We start from the raw sequence: 23,628 nt of genomic DNA, 5'->3' as shown, positions 1-23,628 counted from the left end.
AGTGGAGGAATCCAGGACAAATGTTTCTGACAATGGCCAACTGAGGAGTTGCTCCAAGCAGAGGCTGCAAACAAGGGCACCAACAATTCCCACCTGATTATTGTTCATCTCCTCCTCATTTACAGTTGTCCCAAGTATTTCCCTTCAGGTGATCATAGAATCATAGACTGGTTTGGGTTGGAAGGGACCTCAAAGATCATCCAGTTCCAACCCCCCTGCCATGGACAGGGACACCTTCCACTAGCCCAGGTTGCTCAAGGCTCCATCCAACCTGGCCTTGAACACTTCCAGGGAGGGGGGAAGCCTCCCTGGCTATGCAAATAGAAGAAAAACTGGGAAAGCTTTCCATGTTTTTCTTGTACTTTAAAAATTAAAGCTCCTGATGGCAGGGAGGAGGTATAGGAGGAGGAGGATGCTCTGCTCTGAGCAGGAACCTGCATGGCCAGCATCCCTCCCTTGCACAGTGGTACCCAGTGAGGATACTGCCAGGCACAGGGCAGAAGCTGCCTCAAATCCTATAAGGCACCAGGTGAAAAGGTCCAGTAACAACCTAAACCCCTTACCTCCTTCTGGGGAGGAAACCAGTAGGATGAAATTGTGTGCTCAGCCCCAACCAGGATAACATAACCTTCCTCCAGTCCCACATTTCCTCCTTCCACAGGTGGAAGGGGAAGGAGTACTTTGGCCATCACCCCATCTCTTGTTTTCCTTTTCCATGGAAGGGAAGCCAGCACCAAACGTTTCTTTTTCCCCCTCATGTCCTGCCTCTCTGAAGTGAGGCGGAGGAAGGAGGCTGTCTCAAAGCAGAAGGAACCTCATGGTACCAAACCCCTGGGTGGCTCCCACCAGCATCCAGCAGCTGAGTGACTAAACCCTCTCTTCTCCAAACACTACCAGAAACCCCACATTTCTCCAACCAAGCAACATCCCAAGAGCCTCAAAAACTTGTCCCCATCAAAAAATGTGGATGATGGACCCAGCTGAAAGCACAGCCTTGGAATATGGAGGTAAACCTCAACCTGCTGCCTCTGGACTCAGGGCTTTCCACCACTCCAGCCACTTCCCAAGTGCTTGGAGGATTTTGTCACCAGCTCCCTGCTGGGAGGCAGACCCAGATGACAGCAGTCTGGGGATCTGGAAATAAAGGACTGCAAAAATAGGGCAAAAGGTGGGAAAGAGTCAGGATGGCCAAAGCAAGGACAGCAGGGGCGTGGGAGATGGGAACAGCCAAGGTGGGCTCTGTACTGCTTCAGTGTCCCTTGAAGGTGTGGTGCTTGGGGGGGGAGTGTTAGATGACAGAGAACAGATGAATGAGGAAGGACAGAAGGAATAAAAAGCCTCGTTGCGTGCTCAGTATGGGGAGCTCAGACCCACCCCTGTCAGCCTCAAACTGCTGTGCCCTGATCCAGGGAATTCCATAGCAAATACTGCCTGAGGAGATCTCCCTTCCATGGCACATCTGCGGGGATGGGGCTGAGCTGGGGACCCCAACCCCCCGGTGCCACATCCCCGACTCCTCGAGTGGGGTTGGTTTTAATCAGCGGGGCAGGAGATGAAGGGCAGGAGCCAGGAGCCAGCTTCTTCTCTTAAAGTGCCTTATTTTCTTTCAGCTTCCAAAACATCTTCCTGGCTTTTTTTCAGGAAGAGGAGGGGGAGCGAAAAAATAAAATAAAATAAAAAATAAAGGAATACTGGTTTTATATGAAAGAGGGCAGAGAATTGCTCACTATTTACACAGATCCTGGGAGAAGGTTATGGCACAGGCTAACGACCCAACACAGCAACCCCGAAAGCAGCCTGTCGAGAAGAAGGGGGAAAACCCGCTGGGATGCTTTCAACACCATCCCCTGGAGGTCCCAAGTGTAAACGTTTGGGTTTTGTTGTTTTTTTGTTTGGGTTTTGGTTTTTTTTTTGTATCGGGGAGAAGGCAATTGGAACTCGGGCTTTGGTGATCAGGGGGTGGATTCCAGCCCCGGCGCGCAGCCGGCGGGGAGGACGTGGGTGGGCGGCGAGAGGCCACCCGAGCTCGGCGGAGCTCAGCCGGGGGTTAGACAAGTTCGACTTTGGCGTTTGGGTAAACAGCCACCACGTCATAGCCCTCGGGGGGCTTAACCCTCTCCTTGGCGTGGGTCTCGCAGTACAGCTGCTCCTCGATGAAGAAGTAGCCGCGCTGCTTCAGGTTGAGCCCGCAGTCGTCGCACATGAAGCACTCGGGGTGGTACAGCTTGTCCCGGGCTTTGACGATGGTGCCCCTAGGGAGAGATGGGGGGGGGGGAGAGCTGGGCTGAGGTGGGGAGGCACTGAACGGGAGCGGCTGGAAGGGACCTCTGCAGACCATCAAGAGCCATTTGATCTGCAGTCTCTGAAGGGGGCCTACAAGAAAGCTGGGGAAGGACTTTTTAGGGTGTCAGGGAGTGATAGGACTGGGGGGGAATGGAGCAAAACTAGAAGTGGGGAGATTCGGATTGGATCTTAGGAAGAAGTTCTTCCCCATGGGGGTGGTGAGAGACTGGCACAGGTTGCCCAGGGAGGTGGTGGAAGCCTCATCCCTGGAGGTGTTTAAGGCCAGGCTGGATGTGGCTCTGAGCAACCTGATCTAGTGGGAGGTGTCCCTGCCCATGGGATTGGAACTGGCTGAGCCTTGAGGTCCCTTCCAACCCTGACAATTCTATGATTCTATGATTTGGATGTGTTCCTGTGTGACCTGAGCTAGATTCGATGGTCCTGCTCTGGCAGGGGGGTTGGACTCACAGGACGTTAGGGGTTGGAAGGGACCTCCAAAGATCAGGCTAAACACCCCCAGTTCCCTCAGCTTCTCCTCATCAGCCCTGTTTTCTCCAGACCCTTCATCAGCTTTGCTGCCCTTCTCTGGACCTGCCCCAGCCCCTTGATGCCCTTCTTTGAGTGAGTGGCCCAAAACTGAACCCAGTATTCAAGGTGTGGCCACAGCAGTGTCCAGTGGAGAGGCACAACCACTGTGGTCCTGCTGTTTGCCTTCTTGGCCACCTGGGCACCCTGCTGGCTCCCATTCAGCTGGCTGCCAACCAGCACCCCTAGGTCCTTTTCTGCCAGGTAACTTTCCACATCCCCTGTGGCACTGCTCCTCAGCTCAATCCAAAGCTGAGCCTCAAATATCTACTAAGCTCAGCCTGAATCTGAACAGTGAGAGCCAGCAACCTCCAAGCACTGCTGGGGTTGCACATGCAGAGCAAAGCCCGGCAAGGAAAGGGTTACAAGCGTTTGCAGAGCAGACTCTCAGCCAGCAGATCTGGCTCAAGCAGAACATAAATTACAACAGAACATAAATTGCAACAGGATGGAGCAGAAACCCGCCTGTACTCCCTGAAATCAGACCCAGCATCCATCCATCCCAGAGTCACTCTTCAACAAACAAACAAAGATCATCCTCAGATTATTCTACTTGACCCTTAAAGTGTTTCTCCCTCCTCAAGGCACTGAAGGAGTGTCAGCTCCACCAGCACTACTCATAGTCCCCGGGCAGCCACTAAGATAAGCAGGAACCATCCCATGAATCATCCTTCTTTTGTTGCAAGATTCCCTTAAAAGGGGCAATCCAAGCTCTGCCCCTCAGGTCCAGGTTTATATACGGCCAGCGAAGAAACCAGGAAGGGATGCAAGGTGTATCTGGGGGGAATTCTAACCCCTTGTGTCTGGTGGGACCCAACCTAGTCATGTTCTGGTCTTACCATCCCCAACCCAGGCATGTCCTGGTGCTCCCACCCCATCCCAGTCATGTCCTGGTGCTCCCATCCCCATCCCAGTCATGTCCTGGTGTGCTCCCATCCCCATCCCAATCACATCCTGGTGCTCCCATCCCCATCCTGGTGCTCCCATCCCCATCCCGGTCTTGTCCCGGTGCTCCCGTCCCCAACCTAGCCAGGTCCCGGTGCTCCCATCCCAGCCAGGTCCTGGTGCTCCCATCCCCAACCTAGCCACGTCCTGGTGTTCCCGTACCCATCCCAGCCACATCCTGGTGCTCCCATCCCCATCCCGGTCTTGTCCCGGTGCTCCCGTCCCCAACCTAGCCAGGTCCCGGTGCTCCCATCCCAGCCAGGTCCTGGTGCTCCCATCCCCAACCTAGCCACGTCCTGGTGTTCCCGTACCCATCCCAGCCACATCCTGGTGCTCCCATCCCCATCCCGGTCTTGTCCCGGTGCTCCCATCCCCAACATAGCCAGGTCCCGGTGCTCCCATCCCAGCCAGGTCCTGGTGCTCCCATCCCCAACCTAGCCATGTCCCGGTGTTCCCGTCCCCATCCCAGCCACATCCTGGTGCTCCCATCCCAGTCATGTCCCTTTGCTCCTGTCCCCAACCCAGCCAGGTCCCAGTGCTCCTGTCCCCATCCCAGCCACATCCTGGTGCTCCTGTCCCCATCCCAGCCACATCCCGGTGCTCCCGTCCCCATCCCGGCCACATCCCGGTGCTCCCATCCCCATCCCGGTGCTCCCATCCCCATCCCAGTGCTCCCGTCCCCATCCCAGCCAGGTCCCGGTGCTCCCGTCCCCACCCCAGCAGGCCCCGGTGGTTCCGTCCCCACCCCAGCAGGCCCCGGTGGTTCCGTCCCCACCCCAGCAGGCCCGGTGGTTCCATCCCACCAGGCCCGTGGTTCCATCCCCACCCCAGCAGGCCCCGGTGGTTCCATCCCCACCCCAGCAGGCCCCGGTGGTTCCATGCCCACCCCAGCAGGCCCCGGTGGTTCCATCCCCACCCCAGCAGGCCCCGGTGGTTCCATGCCCACCCCAGCAGGCCCCGGTGGTTCCATCCCCACCCCAGCAGGCCCCGGTGGTGCTGTCCCCACCGCAGCAGTGGCAGTGGCAGCAGCAGACACTTACACGATGCCGTTGCCGCAGCGAGTGCACTCGGGGAGCATCTGCAGCCCAGCCATGGTACCCCCGAGCTTTGACACCGGGGGCTTGACGCTCCGGGGGTTGCTCAGTCGGTCGAGTTTTTCACCTGCCAAGGATTTTAAACGGACACAGAGTGAAAACTTGTCCCCCCAGGGCTTTTATTCCACCTTCTCCAAAGGCCAAGCAGCCTTGTTGTCCCCTCTCTCAAGGCCAGGTTGGATGAGGTTTTGAGCAACCTCATCTAGTTGAAGATGTCTCTGCTTATTGCAAGAAGGTTGGACCAGGTGAGGTCCTTTCCAACCCAACCCATTCCACGATTAATCCAGAGGTGGGAAATTAACTTGGCTGCAATGCTACTTAGGGAATGAACAAAGATAAAGAGCAGGAATCTCACAAAAGCTCCATTCTATCAGACCAACGCTTCCCATGCACCATCAGTCACAGAGAGTCAGACAAAAGCCTGAGCAAGTTAAACCAAACAATACCAGAGCTGCAGGCACTTCTCTTCCTACAACACTCATTTAAACCTCAAATCATCTACCACAAAACAGTGTGGCAGAAGGTAAGCTCTTCTGGGCACCAAGCCTCCTTTCATAAAGGTCCAGCCATGGGATTTAACATCTGCCCTCATGCTTTGGACAACACAACCATGCTTGTTCCCCACCACTGGGACACTTCAAAGCTTCCAGTGTCTATTGTGTGGATTCTTGTGGCTCACAGCTGACTGCTCTTTTGGGTCCCCATTGATCTGTGGTTCCTCTGCGGTGGCTTTAAGGTTACAGGAAGGAAAAGCTCATGAAGGAGGACAAAACATTTTCCTCCATCAGCTGACAGAGCTTGGAAAAGCAGCAGAGAAACTCTTGGATGAAGAAGACATTCTTCAGTGTTCAGGTCTCTCTTGCTCCCTGAGCTTTGAGGGTGCTGTTTCAGCTCATGGTCAGTCTTAAAGTCCACAATGCCCAGAAGGTCTCAGCAGCAGCTGAAGCACTTTTCTGCCTCAGCTGGCCATATTCACTGCACCAATTTTGGAAACTTCCCTAGGATTTTGCCCTGAGGTGCCACCCATGGCTCCAGGAATGTCTCTGCCTTTCCTCAAGTGAATTGTTGTCACCTGGAAGTGGTGCCTCATTGCTGGTGGTTGCTCACTGATCCTGTGCAGGTTCAGCGTTGAAGGGCATTGCTCTGAAGATCTTCGTGCCCTGTGAGGAGAGGCTGAGAGCTCTGGGGCCTTTTAGTCTGGAGAAGAGAAGACTGAGAGGGGATGTAAGAAATGTTTATAAATATCTGAGGGTTGTGGGGAAAGAGGCAGGGGACAGGCTCTGCTCAGCTGCACCCTGGGATAGGACAAGGGGCAATGGCTAGAAACTCCAGAACAGGAGGTTCCACCTCAACATGAGAACTTCTTCACTGTGAGGCTCACAGAGCACTGGAACAGGCTGCCCAGAGAAGTTGTGGAGTCTCCTTCTCTGGAGACTTTCAAGACCCATCTGGATGTGTTCCTGTGTGACCTGTGCTGGATTCTGTGGTCCTGCTCTGGCAGGGGGGTTGGATTTGATGATCTTCAGAGGTCCCTTCCAACCCCTAAAATCCTGTGATTCATTCCATGGATAGAGCTCTGCTCCCTCATCCAGTCTTGGGAGTTTCCACTCTCCTGGGCTGGGGAGGTGGTAGGACACCCAACCCCAGCACCCTGGGGTTACCTTTGGGGTGCACAAAGCTTCCTCACACAGCAGACCCCATCTCCAGCTGTGGCTCTAATCCAGAGACCAAGGCTCCAAAGGTTCTAGCCAAAGGAATAAACCCCAAAGGACTCCTTTCCCACCAAACCTCACTTTCCCAAGATAGAATAGAGATGCTGAGAGCCTCAGAACGTGTGAGTCAGCCTGCCCAGGAGCCAACTGGGGCTGCTCCACCCCAGGGGTCCTCCAAGTGCTTGGTTGGTTCCAGCCAAGCTCCCTTGTGGAGTCCTTCTGCTGCCTTGCTGGGAATAAACCAAAACAACTGCTCAAGCTGTTGGCTCCTCCAGCGTGAGATAGGGCACGCTTGGACCAGACACACTCATCTGCCAGCATGCAGCAGTGAAGCTGTCACTGTCTCACAGCCTTGGACAAGCTCCTTAGGAGAGAGAGAAGTGAAAAAATAAAAAAAAGGAGCTTTACAGCAAAACCATCCCTGCTGAGAGGGCTGCTTCCCATCTCCCCAAACGATGCATCATTTCCTTCCATTTACCAGCCCACAGCCTCAGTGTAATTTATGGTCCTTGCAAGGGAGTGAGATGCTTTAACTCCACAGTCTGAACCATCACTGCCTCCATTTCTGGCTGCAGTGCTCATCCTTCCCATGCCAGATGCACCTACAGAGATGAGTCCTCCAGCTTCCACCAGATCCTTGGCACGAAGCTCCTCGTGGGCATGGGGCGAGGCTGGCAATGCTGAAGAAGATACATCAGCCAGGAGAAACGTCTGCCATATAAACCAGGCTGTTGCCTGAGACACTCAGGAGAGGAGATCTTGACTTTAAAAGGACAACACACAGCAGGCTCAGGCCAAAATGTATGATTTGGGGCTTAAGGAAAAAGGAGCAGGGATGGAAGCTGTAAAACAACCTAGCAGGAACACTCCCAGGGATTTAAACTCTGCTGGAACATCACGGAACTTTATGCCAGGAGAGATGCTTCTCACTTAATTTCTCATCCTTTATGAAACAAACAGAAAGTTGTGATGACCCAGGCATGAGTGAGGCTGTGCCTGCAGCCAGCCACACATCCCTGCTGCCCAGCACAGCTTGGAATGGTTAGGCTCATCCAGTCCTGCAGTCAGCAGGGACATCTGCAACTGGAGCAGGTTTCTCAGAGCCCCACACAACCTGACCTGGAATGGTTCCAGGGATGGGGCACCTCCCACCTTTCTGGGTAACCTGGGCCAGGGGCCCATCACCCTCAGTGGAAAAAATGTCTTCCTTTTCTCCAGACCAGATCTTCCTCTTTTGGTTTAAACCATCACCCCTTTGTCCTAGATTTCTGCCCTGGGATGCAGGGGCAGGCAGCAGCAAAGCAGAAAAGCTCCAGCTTTGTTCCTTCCCCTGGCATGGAGGAGGCAGGCAGGCAGCAGGGTGATTAACTGGGATTAACACAGTCACTTCCCATTTGCTTCTTCCTAACGAGGAGACCTGGGGGTGCAGCAGGCACCTCACTGGGATGGCTGGTGCTTGGTGAGGGATCTGAAGGTTCATCTGGAACCTGTAATTAACATCAGTTTTCCTGCCAGCCTGAAACAGACTGTAGTGTTTACATCTGCTATTTCTGCAGCTGAACCCATCTTGTGCTTTCCAGACATGCCCAAGCACCACTGAGAACAGGTGGTGGAAGCTTGATGCTCAGATGTTACCCACAGTCATGCTGCTTGTGAAGTGGGAAACAAGTCACACAATATCATAGAACCATGGAAGCCTTTTGGTTGGAAAAGACCTTTAAGATCACTCAGTCCAACCATTCTCTAACTCTACCAAGGCTGGTGCTAAACCATGGCCCTCACCACCACATCTCTGACACACCTCCAGGGATGGGGATTCCACCACCCCCCTGGGCAGCCTGTGCCAGTCTTTGAGAACCCTTTTAGTGAAGAAGTTTCTTCTAATGTCCAGCCTAAACCTCCCCTGGTGCAGCTTGAGGCCATTTCCTCTTGTCCTATCACTTGTTCCTTGGGGAAGAGCCCAATATCCATCTCACTCCAGCCTCCTTTCAGGGAGTTGTAGAGAAAGTGAGGGTCTCCCCTCCTTCTCCATCATGCCACATACACAGAAGCTGAGGAGCAGCAGCCTGACTCGCTGCCTCTCGCAGCTTCATGATGAAATTTGCAGCTGCTGGGATTTTCCCATCAAAACAAAGTTCCTGGATTCACATGATCCCAAAGTAGGAGGCTGATGGAAGGAAGCAGAAGGAAGAGCCTTGCCCTAATGATTGTAAAGTGAAGCCGGGAAGTTTGAAGGTGAAAGTCCCGATGGACTCAAGGTTGAAAGGCAAATCAGAAGCAGCTGAAATGTGGTTTGGGGACTTTGTTGTTTAATGCTCAGAACTGGCTCCTTCCCACATTAACAGCACAGACAGGAAGCTGTGACAGACCTGAGCAGTGAGCCAAGAGCTCCTGATCTCTATCCCTGCCTCGCTGAGGACCATCCCACGTCCTTATGCAAATGCCATTTGCTGAAGCTGGTTCTCCAGCAGTGCTCTTACACAACGGCTTTGGCCCTGACACCTCCTAAGCCGGCCCAGAACACAGCTGCTGTGCAGAAGCTGTTTGCAACTCCAGCTTTCACACGATGCTCAAGTCAACTAGAAAATTAGGTAAGCCTCCAGATGCCTCAGCATCTGAAACCCTCACTTGAAGCCTGCCAGCTGAGTGTTCCACCTCACAGGGAGCTTGGACCTTCAAGCTGCACTTGAACTTAAGGAGAAACTTCTTTACTCTGAGGGTGCAAGAGGCAAGGGGCACACACTGGAACCCAGGAGGTTCCATCTGAACATGAGAGGAAACTTCCTTACTCTGAGGGTGCAAGAGGCAAGGGGCACACACTGGAACCCAGGAGGTTCCATCTGAACATGAGAGGAAACTTCTTTACTCTGAGGGTGCAAGAGGCAAGGGGCATACACTGGAACCCAGGAGGTTCCATCTGAACATGAGAGGAAACTTCTTTACTTTGAGGGTGCAAGAGGCACCAGGTGCAGACTGGAACCCACGAGGTTCCATCTGAACATGAGAAGAAAATTCTTTACTTTAAAGGTGCTGGAGCCCTGGAGCAGGCTGCCCAGAGAGCAACCTTCTCTGAAGACTTTCAGACCCCATCTGGACATTGGTGAGACACTGGAACAGGTTGCCCAGGGAGGTGATGGAAGCCTCATCCCTGGAGGTTTTTAAGGCCAGGCTGGATGTGGCTCTGGGCAACCTGTTCTAGTGGGAGGTGTCCCTGCCCATGGCAGGGGGGTTGGAACTGGGTGATCCTTGAGGTCCCTTCCAACCCTGACAATTCTGTGATTCTATGGTTGTGATCCTAGGCAAGCTGCTGTGGGTGCTCCTGCTTTAGCAAGGGGGTGGAAGTGGATGATCTCCAGAGGTCCCTTCCAACCACTACTATTCTATGATTCTATGGCCTTCCTATTGAGCTGAGCTGCCTCAGGACCAAGGCAATGGGGTGGTGAAATGACAGAGCAGAAGAGTCTGCAAACCCACTCCCTCACCTCTAGAGGCTTCACCAGCATCCTCAGCAGGAGAAGGAGAAGAAGGGTAAGCCTGCAGTAGCAGCTTGGTGGGTACAGAGGGACCAGATGATGATTCAAGCCCTACTGCAGTGCCCTGGTGATGGGGAGGTACAGGGGACTTGCTGGCAAGCTCCTTACCATTCTCACCAGCCTCCAACATGCCCTGCAAGTATCGGAAGGATCCAGACTGCTTGGGCTCTGAAACAGGCTTCTCATAATCCTGAAGCATCTTGTAGACATCTGACTCCACATCAATCCCATTTCTGTTCCGTGGGAGAGACTTCAAGGGGTCAAGGCTGTTTGAAAGAAGAGCAAGAAAGGCTCAAGTCAAATATGAAGGCTCGAGTCAAATACAAACAGCAATTCTCAGCTCATCAGGGAGGTAGGAATCCTCCCCCTTCCCACAGAGTCATTAAACACCTAACCATTCCCATGGGAGTCTCTGCCTGGAGCTATGTCTGTCCCAGGAACAACCATTGAGGTTGAACCCGTTCCCAGTCAGGCTTGGATTGAGCAACCACGGGGCTGGCCCAGCTACCAGATGCCTTGGGAAGGAGGGCAGCACCACAAAGTGCTCTGCACAGGTGGGGTGGGTTGACAATCTGTTCTTTTGCAATCTCCCTCATTAAGGAGGGCCAGGGGACCCACCAAGCCCTCCCACTGCTGTTGGGGCATCCAGCAAGGGGACAGCAGAGGCTGCTGCCAGTCACAGGCAGGAGAGCAAATCCCCTCACCGCCACAGCTGTCTCCTCTGAAGTCAGCCTTTCTGAAGGTGACTGCAGTAAGAGATCTTTTTTCCCAGGCACTGTCCCCCTGTACTGGCCACACCTTGAATGCTGAGTTCAGTTTTGAGCTCCTCACTCCAAAAAGGACATTGAGGAGCTGGAGCAGGTCCAGAGAAGGGCAACAAAGCTGGGGAAGGGTCTGGAGAACAGGGCTGGGGAGGAGCAGCTGAGGGCACTGGGGTTGCTTCATCTGGAGGCAAGGAGGCTGAAGGGAGACCTCATTGCTCTCTAAAGCTCCCTGAAAAGGAGGTTGGAGCCAGGCGGAGGTCAATCTCTTCTCCCAAGGAACAAGTCATAGGGTAAGAGGAAATGGCCACAAGTGCTCCAGGGGAGGTTTAGGTTGGACATGAAGAACAATTTCTTCCCCCAAAGAGTTGTCAAGGCCTGGCACAGGCTGCCCAGGGCAGTGGTGGAGTCCCCATGCCTGGAGGGGTTTCAAAGCTCCGTGGATGTGGTGCTGAGGCCATGGTTTGGTGGTGACCTGGCAGTGCTGGGTTAATGGCTGCACTGGATGATCTTAAAGGTCTCTTCCAAACAAAACAATTCTATAATTCTATGACACAGCCCACAGCTTAAATGAGAAAAACACCTCATGTGCTGCTCTGCACCAAGGATGGGACAGAAGAGCAGCCCCACAACTCCCCCCTAACCACATGCTGACCTTCAGGATCCACACCTGAAACTGCTCCTTGTCTGTATGCAACGTGTTGGAGCTCAAGAGACAACAAAGAGTCATTTAAACCATTATTCCAGTTCATTCAATACAGCAAAACATGAATTTGGAATCGAGTTTGGAACCAAATGAGTTTGGAATCAAAGTTATTTGGGGTGGATGTTTTTAAGTGTCCTGCTGAGCAGAGCTGAATTCAAGAGCTGTTGTGCTCCACTGAGGCCTCACAGCACAGCAGAGTACTGGGGGAAGGGGCTCCTTTTTTTTTTTTTAAAGGAGAAGATCATCAAGATCATGGTTGTGGAAGGTGTCCCTGCCCATGGCTGAGGGTTGGAACTAGCTGATCTTTAAGGTGCCTTCAAATCCAAACCATCCTGTGATTCTGTGACCAATATAAAACCCAAGAGCCTTGAAGCCCATCTGAACACATCTGAGCCATCATCTGACTCATGTTCTCCACCAGCATCATGTTCATGTCTGCCTCAAAAAAAGAAAAGGAAAAAAAAAAAAAGAAAGAAAATCCACTTTAAAAGAAACAAAGGGGAAAAAAAACCCCAAAGCCAAACAAAATTCACTTTCAAAAGAAAGCCAAAATTCTGTTTTCTGAGATGGAACCACTGGGTGGTCCCAGTCCTTGTGGGCAGAGCAGTGCTGGGCAGCTCTGCAGCTTCTCCTTCATCCTCAACCTCTCAAAACAAGGGGCTGAGTGCTGCTGCCCCAGGAGAGAGCCCATCCCCATGACTCCCCACCAGCCCAAACCCTCCCTGTGTGCCTGCCTGCCCTGTTCCAGCCCCCTCCTACAGCAATTCACACATTTCCAGCCCCAAAAGGCCACATTTGACCCCGTCCAGCCTGGCTTGGAGGACACACTTTTGACCTGATTCTACTCCAGCTAATCTCCTGGCTTTTGGCTCACACCCTGCAAACATCAGATTTTCTTCTCTGTATTTTTTTTTGTGTGGATCTGTTCTTTCCAACTTCCCTGGAGCAGCACAGGGAATACTCTGGCTCGCAGCATGGCTGGAACATGAATTCATGCAGCACAGAGTTCCTGGGCTGAGAAGAAACTCTCTTTGCTCTTTCTGTTCAATACAGCCATGAGTCTCTTGCAGAGCCTTTTGCCAGCCTGGAGGACCATAAATCATCATCAGCAGAAGCCTTGTGAAAGCATCGCAGTCCACAACCTGGCCTGTCCCAGACCCTTCCTGGCTCCCCCAAAGCTTTTTCTTTCCTACCAGCATTATTTATTTCCCAGCCTCCTGGACAGCTGCACTGAGCAGATCCTACATTTATAAACATCCCAAGTTGAGTGGGGTTCATTTTCTCCTCTGGTGCCCCCAGCTTCCAAACCAAGACTTTGCTCTGGGGTTTGTGCAAGTGTGATCCCCATTCCTAAGAGGGTAACATTCCTATGGCAGCATCCTGCCTGGAACATAAGCTGTGAAAAATCAAGATACTAACACTCTGACACTCCTTGGCATTCATCCCAGTTTAGGGACTGGAGCTGATGCCACCAATCTTCCCACACCCACAGAAGGATCTTGTGCAGCTCTGGAAAACCAACACCTTCACCCCCAGAATCCTTTTGGTTGGAAAAGACCTTTAAGATCATCCAACCCTTAACCCAGCCCTGCCAGGTCACCACTAAACCATGGCCCTCAGCACCACATCTCCACAGCTTTGAAACCCCTCCAGGGATGAGGCCTCCATCTCTGAGACAAATGCTTGAACATTGCTTCAGCATCATAAACTCAGTGTCGCAGTTGCTACATCCATACACATGTGGCCATTTTGCTCAGAACTTGGTATCTCCAAAATACCTTTTTTTTGGTGGTTTTTTTCTTCCCCTACACTCAACAAACAGAGCAGGAGCTCAAACCGCAGATCCGGAGCTCAACCCCACAGCTCCACAGCTCAACCCCACAGCTCCAGAGCTCAACCCCCTAAGCTCCAGAGCTCAACCCCCAGCTCCGGAGCTCAACCCCACAGCTCTGGAGCTCAACCCCCAGCTCCGGAGCTCAACCCCCAGCTCCGGAGCTCAACCCCCAGCTCCGGAGCTCAACCCCACAGCTCTGGAGCTCAACCTGGCAGCTCCGGAGCTCAACCCCACAGTTCTGGAGCTCAACCCCCAGCTCCAGAGCTCAACCCCACAGCTCTGGAGCTCAACCCCCAGCTCCAGAGCTCAACCCCACAGCTCTGGGGCTCAACCCCCAGCTCCGGAGCTCAACCCCACAGCTCTGGAGCTCAACCCCCAGCTCTGGAGCTCAACCCCACAGCTCTGGAGCTCAACCCCAGCTCCAGAGCTCAACCTGGCAGCTCCGGAGCTCAACCCCACAGCTCCGGAGCTCAACCCCACAGCTCTGGAGCTCAACCCCCAGCTCCGGAGCTCAACCCCACAGCTCTGGAGCTCAACCCCCAGCTCCGGAGCTCAACCCCACAGCTCTGGAGCTCAACCCCCAGCTCCAGAGCTCAACCCCACAGCTCTGGAGCTCAACCCCCAGCTCCAGAGCTCAACCCCACAGCTCTGGAGCTCAAACCCCAGCTCTGGAGCTCAAACCTCAGCTCCGGAGCTCAACCCCACGGCTCCGGAGCTCAATCCCACAGCTCCGGAGCTCAACCTGGCAGCTCCGAGCTCAACCCCCCAGCTCTGGAGCTCAAACCCCAGCTCTGGACCTCAAACCCCAGCTCTGGAGCTCAAACCCCAGCTCTGGAGCTCAATCCCCAGCTCCAGAGCTCAACCCCACAGCTCCGGAGCTCAACCCCCAGCTCCGGAGCTCAACCCCACAGCTCCGGAGCTCAACCACCCCAGCTCTGGAGCTCCAGAAGCACCACAACCTCAACACACCCCCTTGAAACCAAGTTTTCATGAACAGCAGCAGCCCCCAGAGCAGGAGGCATGTTCTCACCCTACCTGTGGGCAGGAGCAATGTGGAGCCCACTCAGCTGCCCTGGCAGAGCAGACTCAGAGGTGCTGTTGGCGTAGAGCCGGGTTGGGTGCTGCTGCTGCTGCACGTTCACCATCTGCTTGTTGTCCATGGGGCTGCCACCAGCCCCATGGGGCAAGGACCTCCTGCTGTGGGCAAACCCGTTGTCCTGCAAGGGAAGAAAAGGCAGAAACCCTTGAGATTTATGGGTTTTTGCATGATATTGATGGAGAGTCTGTGCTGGGATGTGCAGTGTGCAGGCTTAGAGACCTGGGGCTGTTTAGTTTGAAGAAGAGAAGACTGAGTGGACATCTTCTTAATGCTTATGAAGATCTGAAGAGTGGATGCCAAGAAGAAGGGGTGAGGCCTTTTCAATGGTGGTGTGTGATAGGATGAGGGCCAATGGATACAAACTGGAACCCAGGAAGCTCCACCTCAACATGAGGAAAAGCTTCTTTACTCTGAGAGTGCTGGAGCCCTGGAGCAGGCTGCCCAGAGAGGTTGTGGAGTCTCCTTCTCTGGAGAGATTCCAAACCCACCTGGATGTGTTCCTGTGTGACCTGCCCTAGGTGATCCTGCTTTGGCAGGGGGAATGAATTTGATCATCTCCAGAAGTCCCTTCCAAACCTATTGTTCTATGATAACATTTTATAGGTGCTGTGGAAAATGGAGATATGCAGCAGGAAAAGGGGAACCCAGGCTTGACCTGCAGTTAAATCCTGGGCAACATGTGCAGCTTTCCTTGGTTTCCAACCAGCTGAACTTGCCTGTTTCTCCATGGTGAGCCACTGCCAAGCATTCTGCATTTCCTCTCCTGTAAAAGCAGATTTGTTATTTCCTCAAAAATAAGGCTGTGGGTCTGCTTCTCATTAGCTGTTACATCAGCCCAGCAGCACTTATTGCTCCTGGGACAATCACTCCTGATTGACTTCAAGCAAACTGTGATAAACCCAACTCCACAGCTACCCAGACAGGTTTGGGCAGGGCCTGCAGCCAAGAGGCCAAGCTGGGTGTTCTCACTTACATGCAGCTACCCTTGTCCACAAAAGTCCATGTTCATTTCAGGAGGTTTTCTCCCAGAACAAGATCAGTCACTCACAGTGGGAGAAAGCCACTGGGCAAGAGTTCAGCTGGGCATCCAGATTTTCATTGGTCCTTTATTCCCGTGGCAAAGTTTTCAGGGTAGAACCTCAAGTCATGCCCTCAGCTGCCATTGAAACACAAGTTTTCCACATTGCTTTACAGAATCCCAGCGTGGTGAGGTTGGAAGGGACCTCTGGACATCATCCAGTCCAACCAACCTGCCAAGAGCAGGGGCACCCACAGCAGCTTGCCCAGGATTACAATAGCCAGGGGTGTTTGGAGTCTCTCCAGAGAAGGAGACTCCACAACCTCTCTGGGCAGCCTGCCCCAGGGCTCCAGCACCCTCACACCAAAGAAGTTTCTTCACCTGTTCAGATAGAACCTCCTGGGTTCCAGTTTGCGCCCTTGCCTCTTGTCCTGTCACTGAGCAACACTAAGAGCCTGGCCCCAGCCTCTTGCCCTCCACCCTTTAGCTCTTGCTGAGCATTGCTCAGCTCCCCTCTGGGGCTGCTCTTCTCCAGGCTCAACACCCCCAGGGCTCTCAGCCTTTGCTCCTCACAGAGCTGCTCCAGGCCCCTCAGCAGCTTTGTGGCCTCCACTGTACTTTCTCCAGTACTTTCCAATCTCTTGAACTGGGGAGCCCAGAACTGGATTCAGTACTCCAGCTGTGGCCTCACTAGGGCTGAGTAAAGGGGTAGGAGAACCTCCTTCAACCTGCTGGCCACACTGCCGTGTACCCCTAGATTCCATTGGCCTTCTTGGCCACAAGCACATTGCTGGCTCATGGACACACCAGCACTCCCAGATCCTCCTCCACAGAGCTGCTTCCCAGCAGCTGACCTGGTGCAGGGGGTTCTTCCTCCCCAGGTGCCCTTGTTGACCTTCATGAGGTTCCCCTCACCCAGCTCTCCAGGTCTTGCTGAATTGCAACACAACCTGACTGTGTGTCATGTCCCATCTGTGTCCATCCCTTCACCCAGCCCACTGATGAAGGTGCTGAACAAGATGTTTCCCTGCAGAACATTCCCTTTGTGTTTTCCCAAAGCTGTGTCAGTCAGCCCCTGCACACCATCAACCCAACACCACCCACTGCTCACCTTGCCACGGCCACCTGAGCCAGGCTTTACCAACTGAACTGGAGAGGAGCTAATTCCAGCCATCAGGAGAAGCAGCAGAAAGCTGGACACAGCCTAGGGACACATGCTGGCTGCTGCTGTTTCCAGCCATGGGAGCCAGAACCATACTCATTCCAAGGGAAGAAAGAGATGCTTGTGTAAGAGGCTGTGAGCTGCTTCATCTGCTCTAATCTCTCTAATCTGCTTTAATCTCTTTAATCCAGTTTAATCTGTTTCAGGGCAGCTCCCAAGTGATGCTGCCTTGCACCAGCAGACTGAAGGGGATGCCAAACCAAGCAGAAAAAGACCCCCCCCACCAGGCTGGAGAAGAGGAGGCTCCAGGGAGACCTTAGAGCAGCCTGCCAGTTCCTGATGGGGGCTACAAGAAAGCTGGGGAGGGACATTTTACAAGGACTTGCTGTGATAGGATGATGGGGAATGGATTGAAGCTGGAAGAGGGCAGATTTAGACTGGAGATTAGGGAGAAATTCTTTCCAGTGAGAGTGGGGAGACACTGGAACAGGTTGCCCAGGCCAGGTTGGAGGAGGCCCTGAACAGCCTGGGCTGGTAGAAGGTGGCCCATGGCAGGGAGGTGGGAACTAGATGGATCTTTTAGTTGCCTTCCAGCCCAAACCATTTTTGATTCCATGATTCTCTGAAATACCAAAGTGCGCATTCAGGGGCTCCAACACAAAGCTTACATTTGACTAAAATAATCCAATAAATACTAATTGGAAGCAAATGTCTGTCAGTGGTGCACAGCAGAAAACACCTCCCAAGCCTTGTAAAAACGAGCAGCTAAGAGAAATAAAAACCAGATCCTGCTCAACAGAAAAAAAAAAAATATCTTGGAAGTCCAACCCATGAGTTTTTCTGAAGGCAAAACCCCCATTGATAAAAACTGGGCTGAATGAAAAACTGCAGGATGATGCCTCTGAGGTTTTATCCTGCCACCAGATGAAGAACTGCAGACTCCAGCAAGCTCCCAGTGCTTCCATCACCTCAAAAGCCTCAGCAGCCACCCTGAGCACTTCTGGCACTGCTCCTTCCACCCCATGCATGCACATGCACGTGGGGGAAACTGCTTCCAAAATCATAACTGCAAATTATCTATTAAAGAAGGAATTTTGCTGCCAGCATTAATATAATGTTAACTGCTCCCCGATTTATAATCTGAAAATAAAGTAAAACACAACCAGGCTGTGGCTTTCCAGTTCCCAGACTCACATGATTATTTCAAGGGAAGTCTCAGAGTCCCAGCATGATGGAGTTGGAAGGGACCTCTAAGGATCACCCAGTCCAACCCCCTGCTAAAGCAGGGCACCCACAGCAGCTTGGCCAGGATCACAATGGCCAGGTAGGGCTGGAAGCTCTCCAGAGAAGGAGACTCCACAACCTCTCTGTGCAGCCTGCTCCAGGGCTCCAGCACCCTCACACCGAACAAGTTTCTCCTCCTGGCTTCCAGTTTGTGCCCATTGCCCCTTGTCCTGTCTCTGGGCACCACTGAGAAGAGTCTGGCCCCAGCCTCTTGCCCCCCACCCTTTAGCTCTTGCTGAGCACCCAGGAGATGCCCTGTTAGGGGATCCTGGTTGTCACCAGCTCCTTGCCCCTGTGGGAGTAGGATGCTGCTGGTGGTGGCATCTCACCTTTACATCTGCTCAGCCATGTTACGAAGCCACAGGTGACCAGCAGCATTCATAGGGAACAAGCAGCTCCTCCTGAAGGACACCAGAGTGCTCTCACTACCCTAACACCTACCAGCCCAAGATCATGGAGATGAAGGTATGGATATCCCTCAGCTCTTTCCACCAAGCTCTTTGCAGGCTTTGGAGAGCTGTGCTTGGTGACAGTGGCTCTGTGGCAAACACACAGAAGGCATTTTCCTCTCTGAGACCAGGACACTCTTTGCCTTCCTGCTTGCTCCCCATTTCTTTGTTTCTGTTGCACAAAAAGCTGTTCCTAGGGCAGTGCTTCGTCTCCTTATTCTCATCTCAAAGGCAGCAAGAGACCACAAGGCTTCAGATTGTGCAAAAAAACCCAAACCCCACCCCTCATTTTCTTCTCAGCAACCTAGAACCAGATGGATTGCTGTCTAGTTCTCAAATTCAAGATCACAAAAAACTTCCCCCCCCCACCCCCTTTGGGACTTAACTTGCTTTTTCTCTGCTGGTTTTTCCTTCCTGCTTTTTATGGCCTCTCTTAAATTAAGAGGCTTTGCAAACCCTTCCTGAGAGCTGGCCTGCAAAGTCTCACCGAGGAGAACTCTTTCAGCTGATGAAACAGAAACTCACAATCTGCTTTCTCACGCTCGCCTTCGAGGACCATCAATTAGGAAGCGTAACCAAGCTCCTGACACGCAGCATTTGGAGCTCCTGGAGCCCAAGCCTCCTCCTTCCTGGCAAACACAACTCATGCAGCTGTCCCACACCAGACAAACATGAAGCAGAGCGAGAAAGGAGCTGTTTGAGGTCCAAGCTGCAGGGAGCAGGTGGGTTTTGGGGTGGTTTGGTGTACGGTGCCAGCACTGACTCCAGCTGTGATTGGAGTCAAGCCATTCTGGGATTCTGGGAGTTGGGTCTCCTCAGCCTGGAGAAGAAGGCTCTGGGGAGACCTTGTAGTGGACTTGCAGTACCTGAAAGGGGCTACAGGAGAGCTGGAGAAGAACTGTTTATAAGGGCCTGTGGTGATAGGACGAGGGGTAATGGTTTTAAGCTACAGCAAGGCAGACTGAGACTGGAGATGAGGGAGAAATTCTTTCCAGTGAGAGTGGGGAGACATTGGAACAGGTTGCCCAGGGAGGCTGTGGCTGCCCCCTCCCTGGCAGTGTTTAAGACCAGGCTGGATGAGGCTTTGAGCAACCTGAGCTAGTGAGAGGTGTCCCTGTCCATGGCAGGGGGGTTGGAACGAAATGATCTTCATGGTCCCTTCCAACTCAACCCATTCTGTGATTCTGTGATGTGCAGCAAGTGGCCAATGCCCAACCACACCAACCTCCTCTGGTCACCACCTTGCTGGTGATCCCCAGCCTGCCTCTTCCCACCAGGAATAAGCAGAAGAAAAGGGATTCTTTGGAGAAGACTGAGCCACAGGACACATTAAATGATGACCTGCATCAACCCACCTGCCTTGGCCACCCCATCCATGGCCTCATCACATCACCTCCTCCTCCGGATGCTTTTATCAGCACTGCACTGAGGCAGCCTCTGCCTTATCAAGCACAGGTAAGGGCTGCCCTTATCAAGCAAATATTCATATCCCTGAGGAACTATTTCCAGCAGGAGGGAAATGTGACAGGGTGTAGGGGAGTGTTTCTCTTGGCAGGAGGTGCAGGAAGCCAGGGCAGGACTACAAGAGCAACACTGGCAGCAAGCAGCACCTTGTCCCAAGCTGCTGTAGGCATCGGTGAGGCACCTGGGGTTGGCTATTTTGCTGCCCCAAGTTTTCCTGTTCTTAAGAAGCAGGATTTATGTGGGGACATTTTGCACAATGATCCCTTCCAACCCAAGCCATTCTATGATTCCGTGAATGCCTTGTTTGTCCTTTTTCAACCACAAGAGAGCACAGGGTTAAGAAACAGCTTTAGAGGACATCAGACTTCATGTTCTGATCCAAAGCATTTAAAGCTCATTCACAGAATCAGAGAATTTTTTCAGCTGAAGGGACCTTTAGGGTCATGAAGTCCAACTGTTAACCCAGCACTGCCAGGTTACCACTAAACCATGTCCCTCAACACCACATCTCTGCCTCTCTGAAACACCTCCAAGGATGGGGATTCCACCACCTCCCTGGGCAGCCTGCTCCAGTCTTTAAGAACCCTTTCAGTGAAGAAGTTTCTTCTAATGTCCAACCTAAACCTCCTGTGGTGCAACTTGAGGCCATTTCCTCTTGTCTGGTCAATTGTTCCTTGGGAGAAGAGACCAACCCCCAGCTAGCTCCAACCTCCTTTCAGGCCAGGGGGGTTGGACTCAATGATCTCCAGAGGTCCCTTCCAACCCCTAACATGTGATCCTGTGAACCATGATCAGTCAGTGCCAGCTGGATGTTTGCTGCCAGAGAGCTGCTGCTTGTGCACCAGCAGGTTGAAGCAGCCCTTAGCCATAAGGTCACCTGGGAGAGGTACCTCTCATGACCACACTTGGTTACTTGTCTCTACCTTTCCAGCTGTGGCAGAGTGAGCCCAAGTGCTCTGGCTCCTCACCAGTGTTTGAGTCCTCTTGCTCCAAACGTGGGTAATAGAGCCCAGATTTGTTCTGCAGAGCCTGACAGGTCTTCTCTGACTGACTGCAATATATGGCTAAAAGATGTGTGCCTGGCGTCAGTCCCTCAGCTGCCTACCATGGAAGAGAAGAGGGCAAGAGCACATTTCTGTGGCACTGGGGTAATTATAGACTGGTTTGAGGTGGGAAGAACCTCAAGGATCATCTAGTTCCAACCTGCCATGGGTAGGGACATTTACAATAGCCAGGATTCTCAAAGCCCTGTCCTACCTGGATATAAACACTTCCAGAGATGAGGCAGCCACAGCCCCTCTGGGCAATCTGTTCAGTGTCTTACAACCCTCACAGTGAAGAACTTTCTAACATTTGGTCTGAATCTCCTTCTTTTAGTTTGAAACCATCACCCCTTGTCCTGTCACTACTCTCTGACAAAGTTCTTCCCCATCTTTAAGCACTGAAATGTCACCAGAAGGACTCCCTGGAGCCTTCCTTTCTCCAGCCTCAACAATCCCAACTCTCTCAGCCTGGTTTCCAGCCCTCTGATCATCTTTGTGGCCTCTTCTGGCCCCACTCAAGCTATTTAGAAGACCATCAGAGCATCTGGCTCAACAGCTACACCTGAAGGAAGGTTGGCTTAAAGCACACTCATCATGGCTCCTGCAGAGCTGAGCAGTGGTCTGAGGCTTGTGCCCATCATGCTGGCTACCCAACACAGCCTGGGGATGGACTCTGGGCTTCTGCAAGGAGCTGCCAGGGCTCGGAGCAAGAGAGAAGGATGTTTTTAATGGTGTCCTGTGATAGGACAAGGGGCAACAGATACACACTGGAACCCAGGAGGTTCCACCTCAACATGAGGAAAAACTTCTTTGTTGTGAGGGTCCTGGAGCAGGCTGCCCAGAGAGGTTGTGGAGTCTCCTCCTGTAGAAGCTTTGAGGACCCATCCAGATGTGTTCCTTGTGTGGCCTGCCCTAGGTGATCCTGCTTTGGCAGGGGGGTTGGACTTGATCTCCAGAGGTCCCTTCCCTCCCTCCCATTCTATGACTCTGTGATTAACAGATAAGAGGCTGGAGAGAGGCTGGGTGCAGTTTGCTGAAGCTGGATGAAGGGAGCAGGAGTTACTTTACGAGATGGATTTCAAGCATTCTGCCAAGTTCCTCCTTCAGTGTATACCACAGCCTGCAGAAAACCTTTCTCCATCACATCCTTCCTCCACACTCCTTTCCCAGTCGCCAGCTAAGCAGCAAATTCATTTTTCAGATCTCTCTGAGTAAGAGAGCAAGCCCTGCAGGTCAGATGGTCTTTTAGTTACAAAGCTGCAGACAGCATCCACGTGAAACATGACTCAAGCTGGAGCCTGGCTGAGCCCCAGCCCCAGCACAGGCTGTACCCTGAGAAGGCACAGCCAGGAGTGCACAGCAGGTCAGATCTTGGGACAGGAGCTCAAAACAAGGTCATGGGCATGCTGAAAAACATCCTTAAGTCACATCCCAGTGGGATGAGCTGCAGCCCTGTGAGCATTGCTCAGGTTTGCTTGGCTTTGTGATCCTGGAGCTGGCTCATTGGAAAGCACTTCTTCCCACAACACACACTGCAGTTTCTGCTGAGACCCTGCAAGCTCCACACAAACCTTCTGTGAGTGTCTCCATCACTTTGCCTCATGGGTGCTGTGGCAGGGAGCAGGCTGAGGTCAGCACCACCACCTCCTGTCAGCACAAACTTCCAACCACACAACCCCACTTCCACAGGGGGCACACACACACAGCCCTTCACACACCACAGCCTGGGGTGCTTCAGGAGTAATTCCATGAAGGCATGCCTCCAGGAGCTGGGGCTTGGCCAAAAGTACCTGATGCCCTCAGCTTGGGCAGCACAGGGTCACTGGGGTCAGTACCAGATTGTGGGTCACACCACCAGGTCACAGAACCACAGAATCTTTTTGCTTGGAAAAGACCTTTAAGATCAACTCCAACCATTCCCTGACTCTAAACCCTGGCCCTCAGCACCACATCTCTGCTCCTTGAAACACCTCCAGGGATGGGGATTCAGCCACCTCCCTGGGCAACTTGTGCCAGGCTTTGAGAACCCTTTCAGTGAAGAATTTTCATCTAATGTCCAAGTTAAACCCCCCCTGGTACAACTTGAAGCCATTTCCTCTTATCCAGTCATTTGTTCCTTGGGAAGAGACCAACCCCCACCTGGCTCCAACCTCCTTTCAGGGAGTTGTAGAGAGCAATGAGGTCTCCCCTCAGCCTCCTTTTCTCCAAGCTAAACACCCCCAGTTCCCTGAGCTGCACCTCACCAGCCCTGTTCTCCAGACCCTTCCCCAGCTTCATTGCCCTTCTCTGCACACACTCCAGCACCTGAATGCCCCAAAACTGACCCCGAACACCAGATCAGGAGTGATGGCACCAGGGAGGTGAAAGCTAAACATTTCCTAGCAGCTTGAAACATGTCACTTTTGACAGGAATCATCTGCAATGTGTTTGCACAGACAGGGAAGTTTCTAAACCATTTGTAAACAATGGTTGGGAATTCCTTAACTTCCAGGAGGAAGACATCCACCCCTTTCTGAAGTGCCCTCAGGAGAAGCAGCTCCATGATGTACAATGAGGTATTACTAAAATAAACTGGTGTTAGGGGAAGCTGGGCAAAGAGTCCAGCTCTCCTTGCACAAGTCCTGCACTGATTTCTGATGGTTTAAGCCAAAAGAAG

The 23,628-nt window shown here is 52.8% G+C and overlaps 1 protein-coding gene across 1 annotated transcript in view; it reads right to left on the bottom strand.

Annotated features, from left to right (window-relative positions):
* Positions 1-2,047: 2,047 nt before the first annotated feature.
* PDLIM4 (PDZ and LIM domain 4) overlaps positions 2,048-23,628 on the bottom strand; it is a 63,823-nt gene continuing 42,242 nt past the window's right edge. Inside the window, exons 4-7 of the mRNA XM_054389120.1 lie at positions 14,489-14,670; positions 10,261-10,418; positions 4,854-4,974; positions 2,048-2,252 (exon numbers count right to left, since the gene is read on the bottom strand). Of these exons, the coding sequence (XP_054245095.1) occupies positions 2,048-2,252; positions 4,854-4,974; positions 10,261-10,418; positions 14,489-14,670 (666 nt within the window). The remainder of the gene's footprint in view (positions 2,253-4,853; positions 4,975-10,260; positions 10,419-14,488; positions 14,671-23,628) is intronic.

The sequence above is a fragment of the Indicator indicator genome, chromosome 18 (assembly GCF_027791375.1).
Source record: "Indicator indicator isolate 239-I01 chromosome 18, UM_Iind_1.1, whole genome shotgun sequence".
Classification (NCBI taxonomy): Eukaryota; Metazoa; Chordata; class Aves; order Piciformes; family Indicatoridae; genus Indicator; species Indicator indicator.
This window is presented reverse-complemented; position numbering and strand designations above follow the sequence as displayed.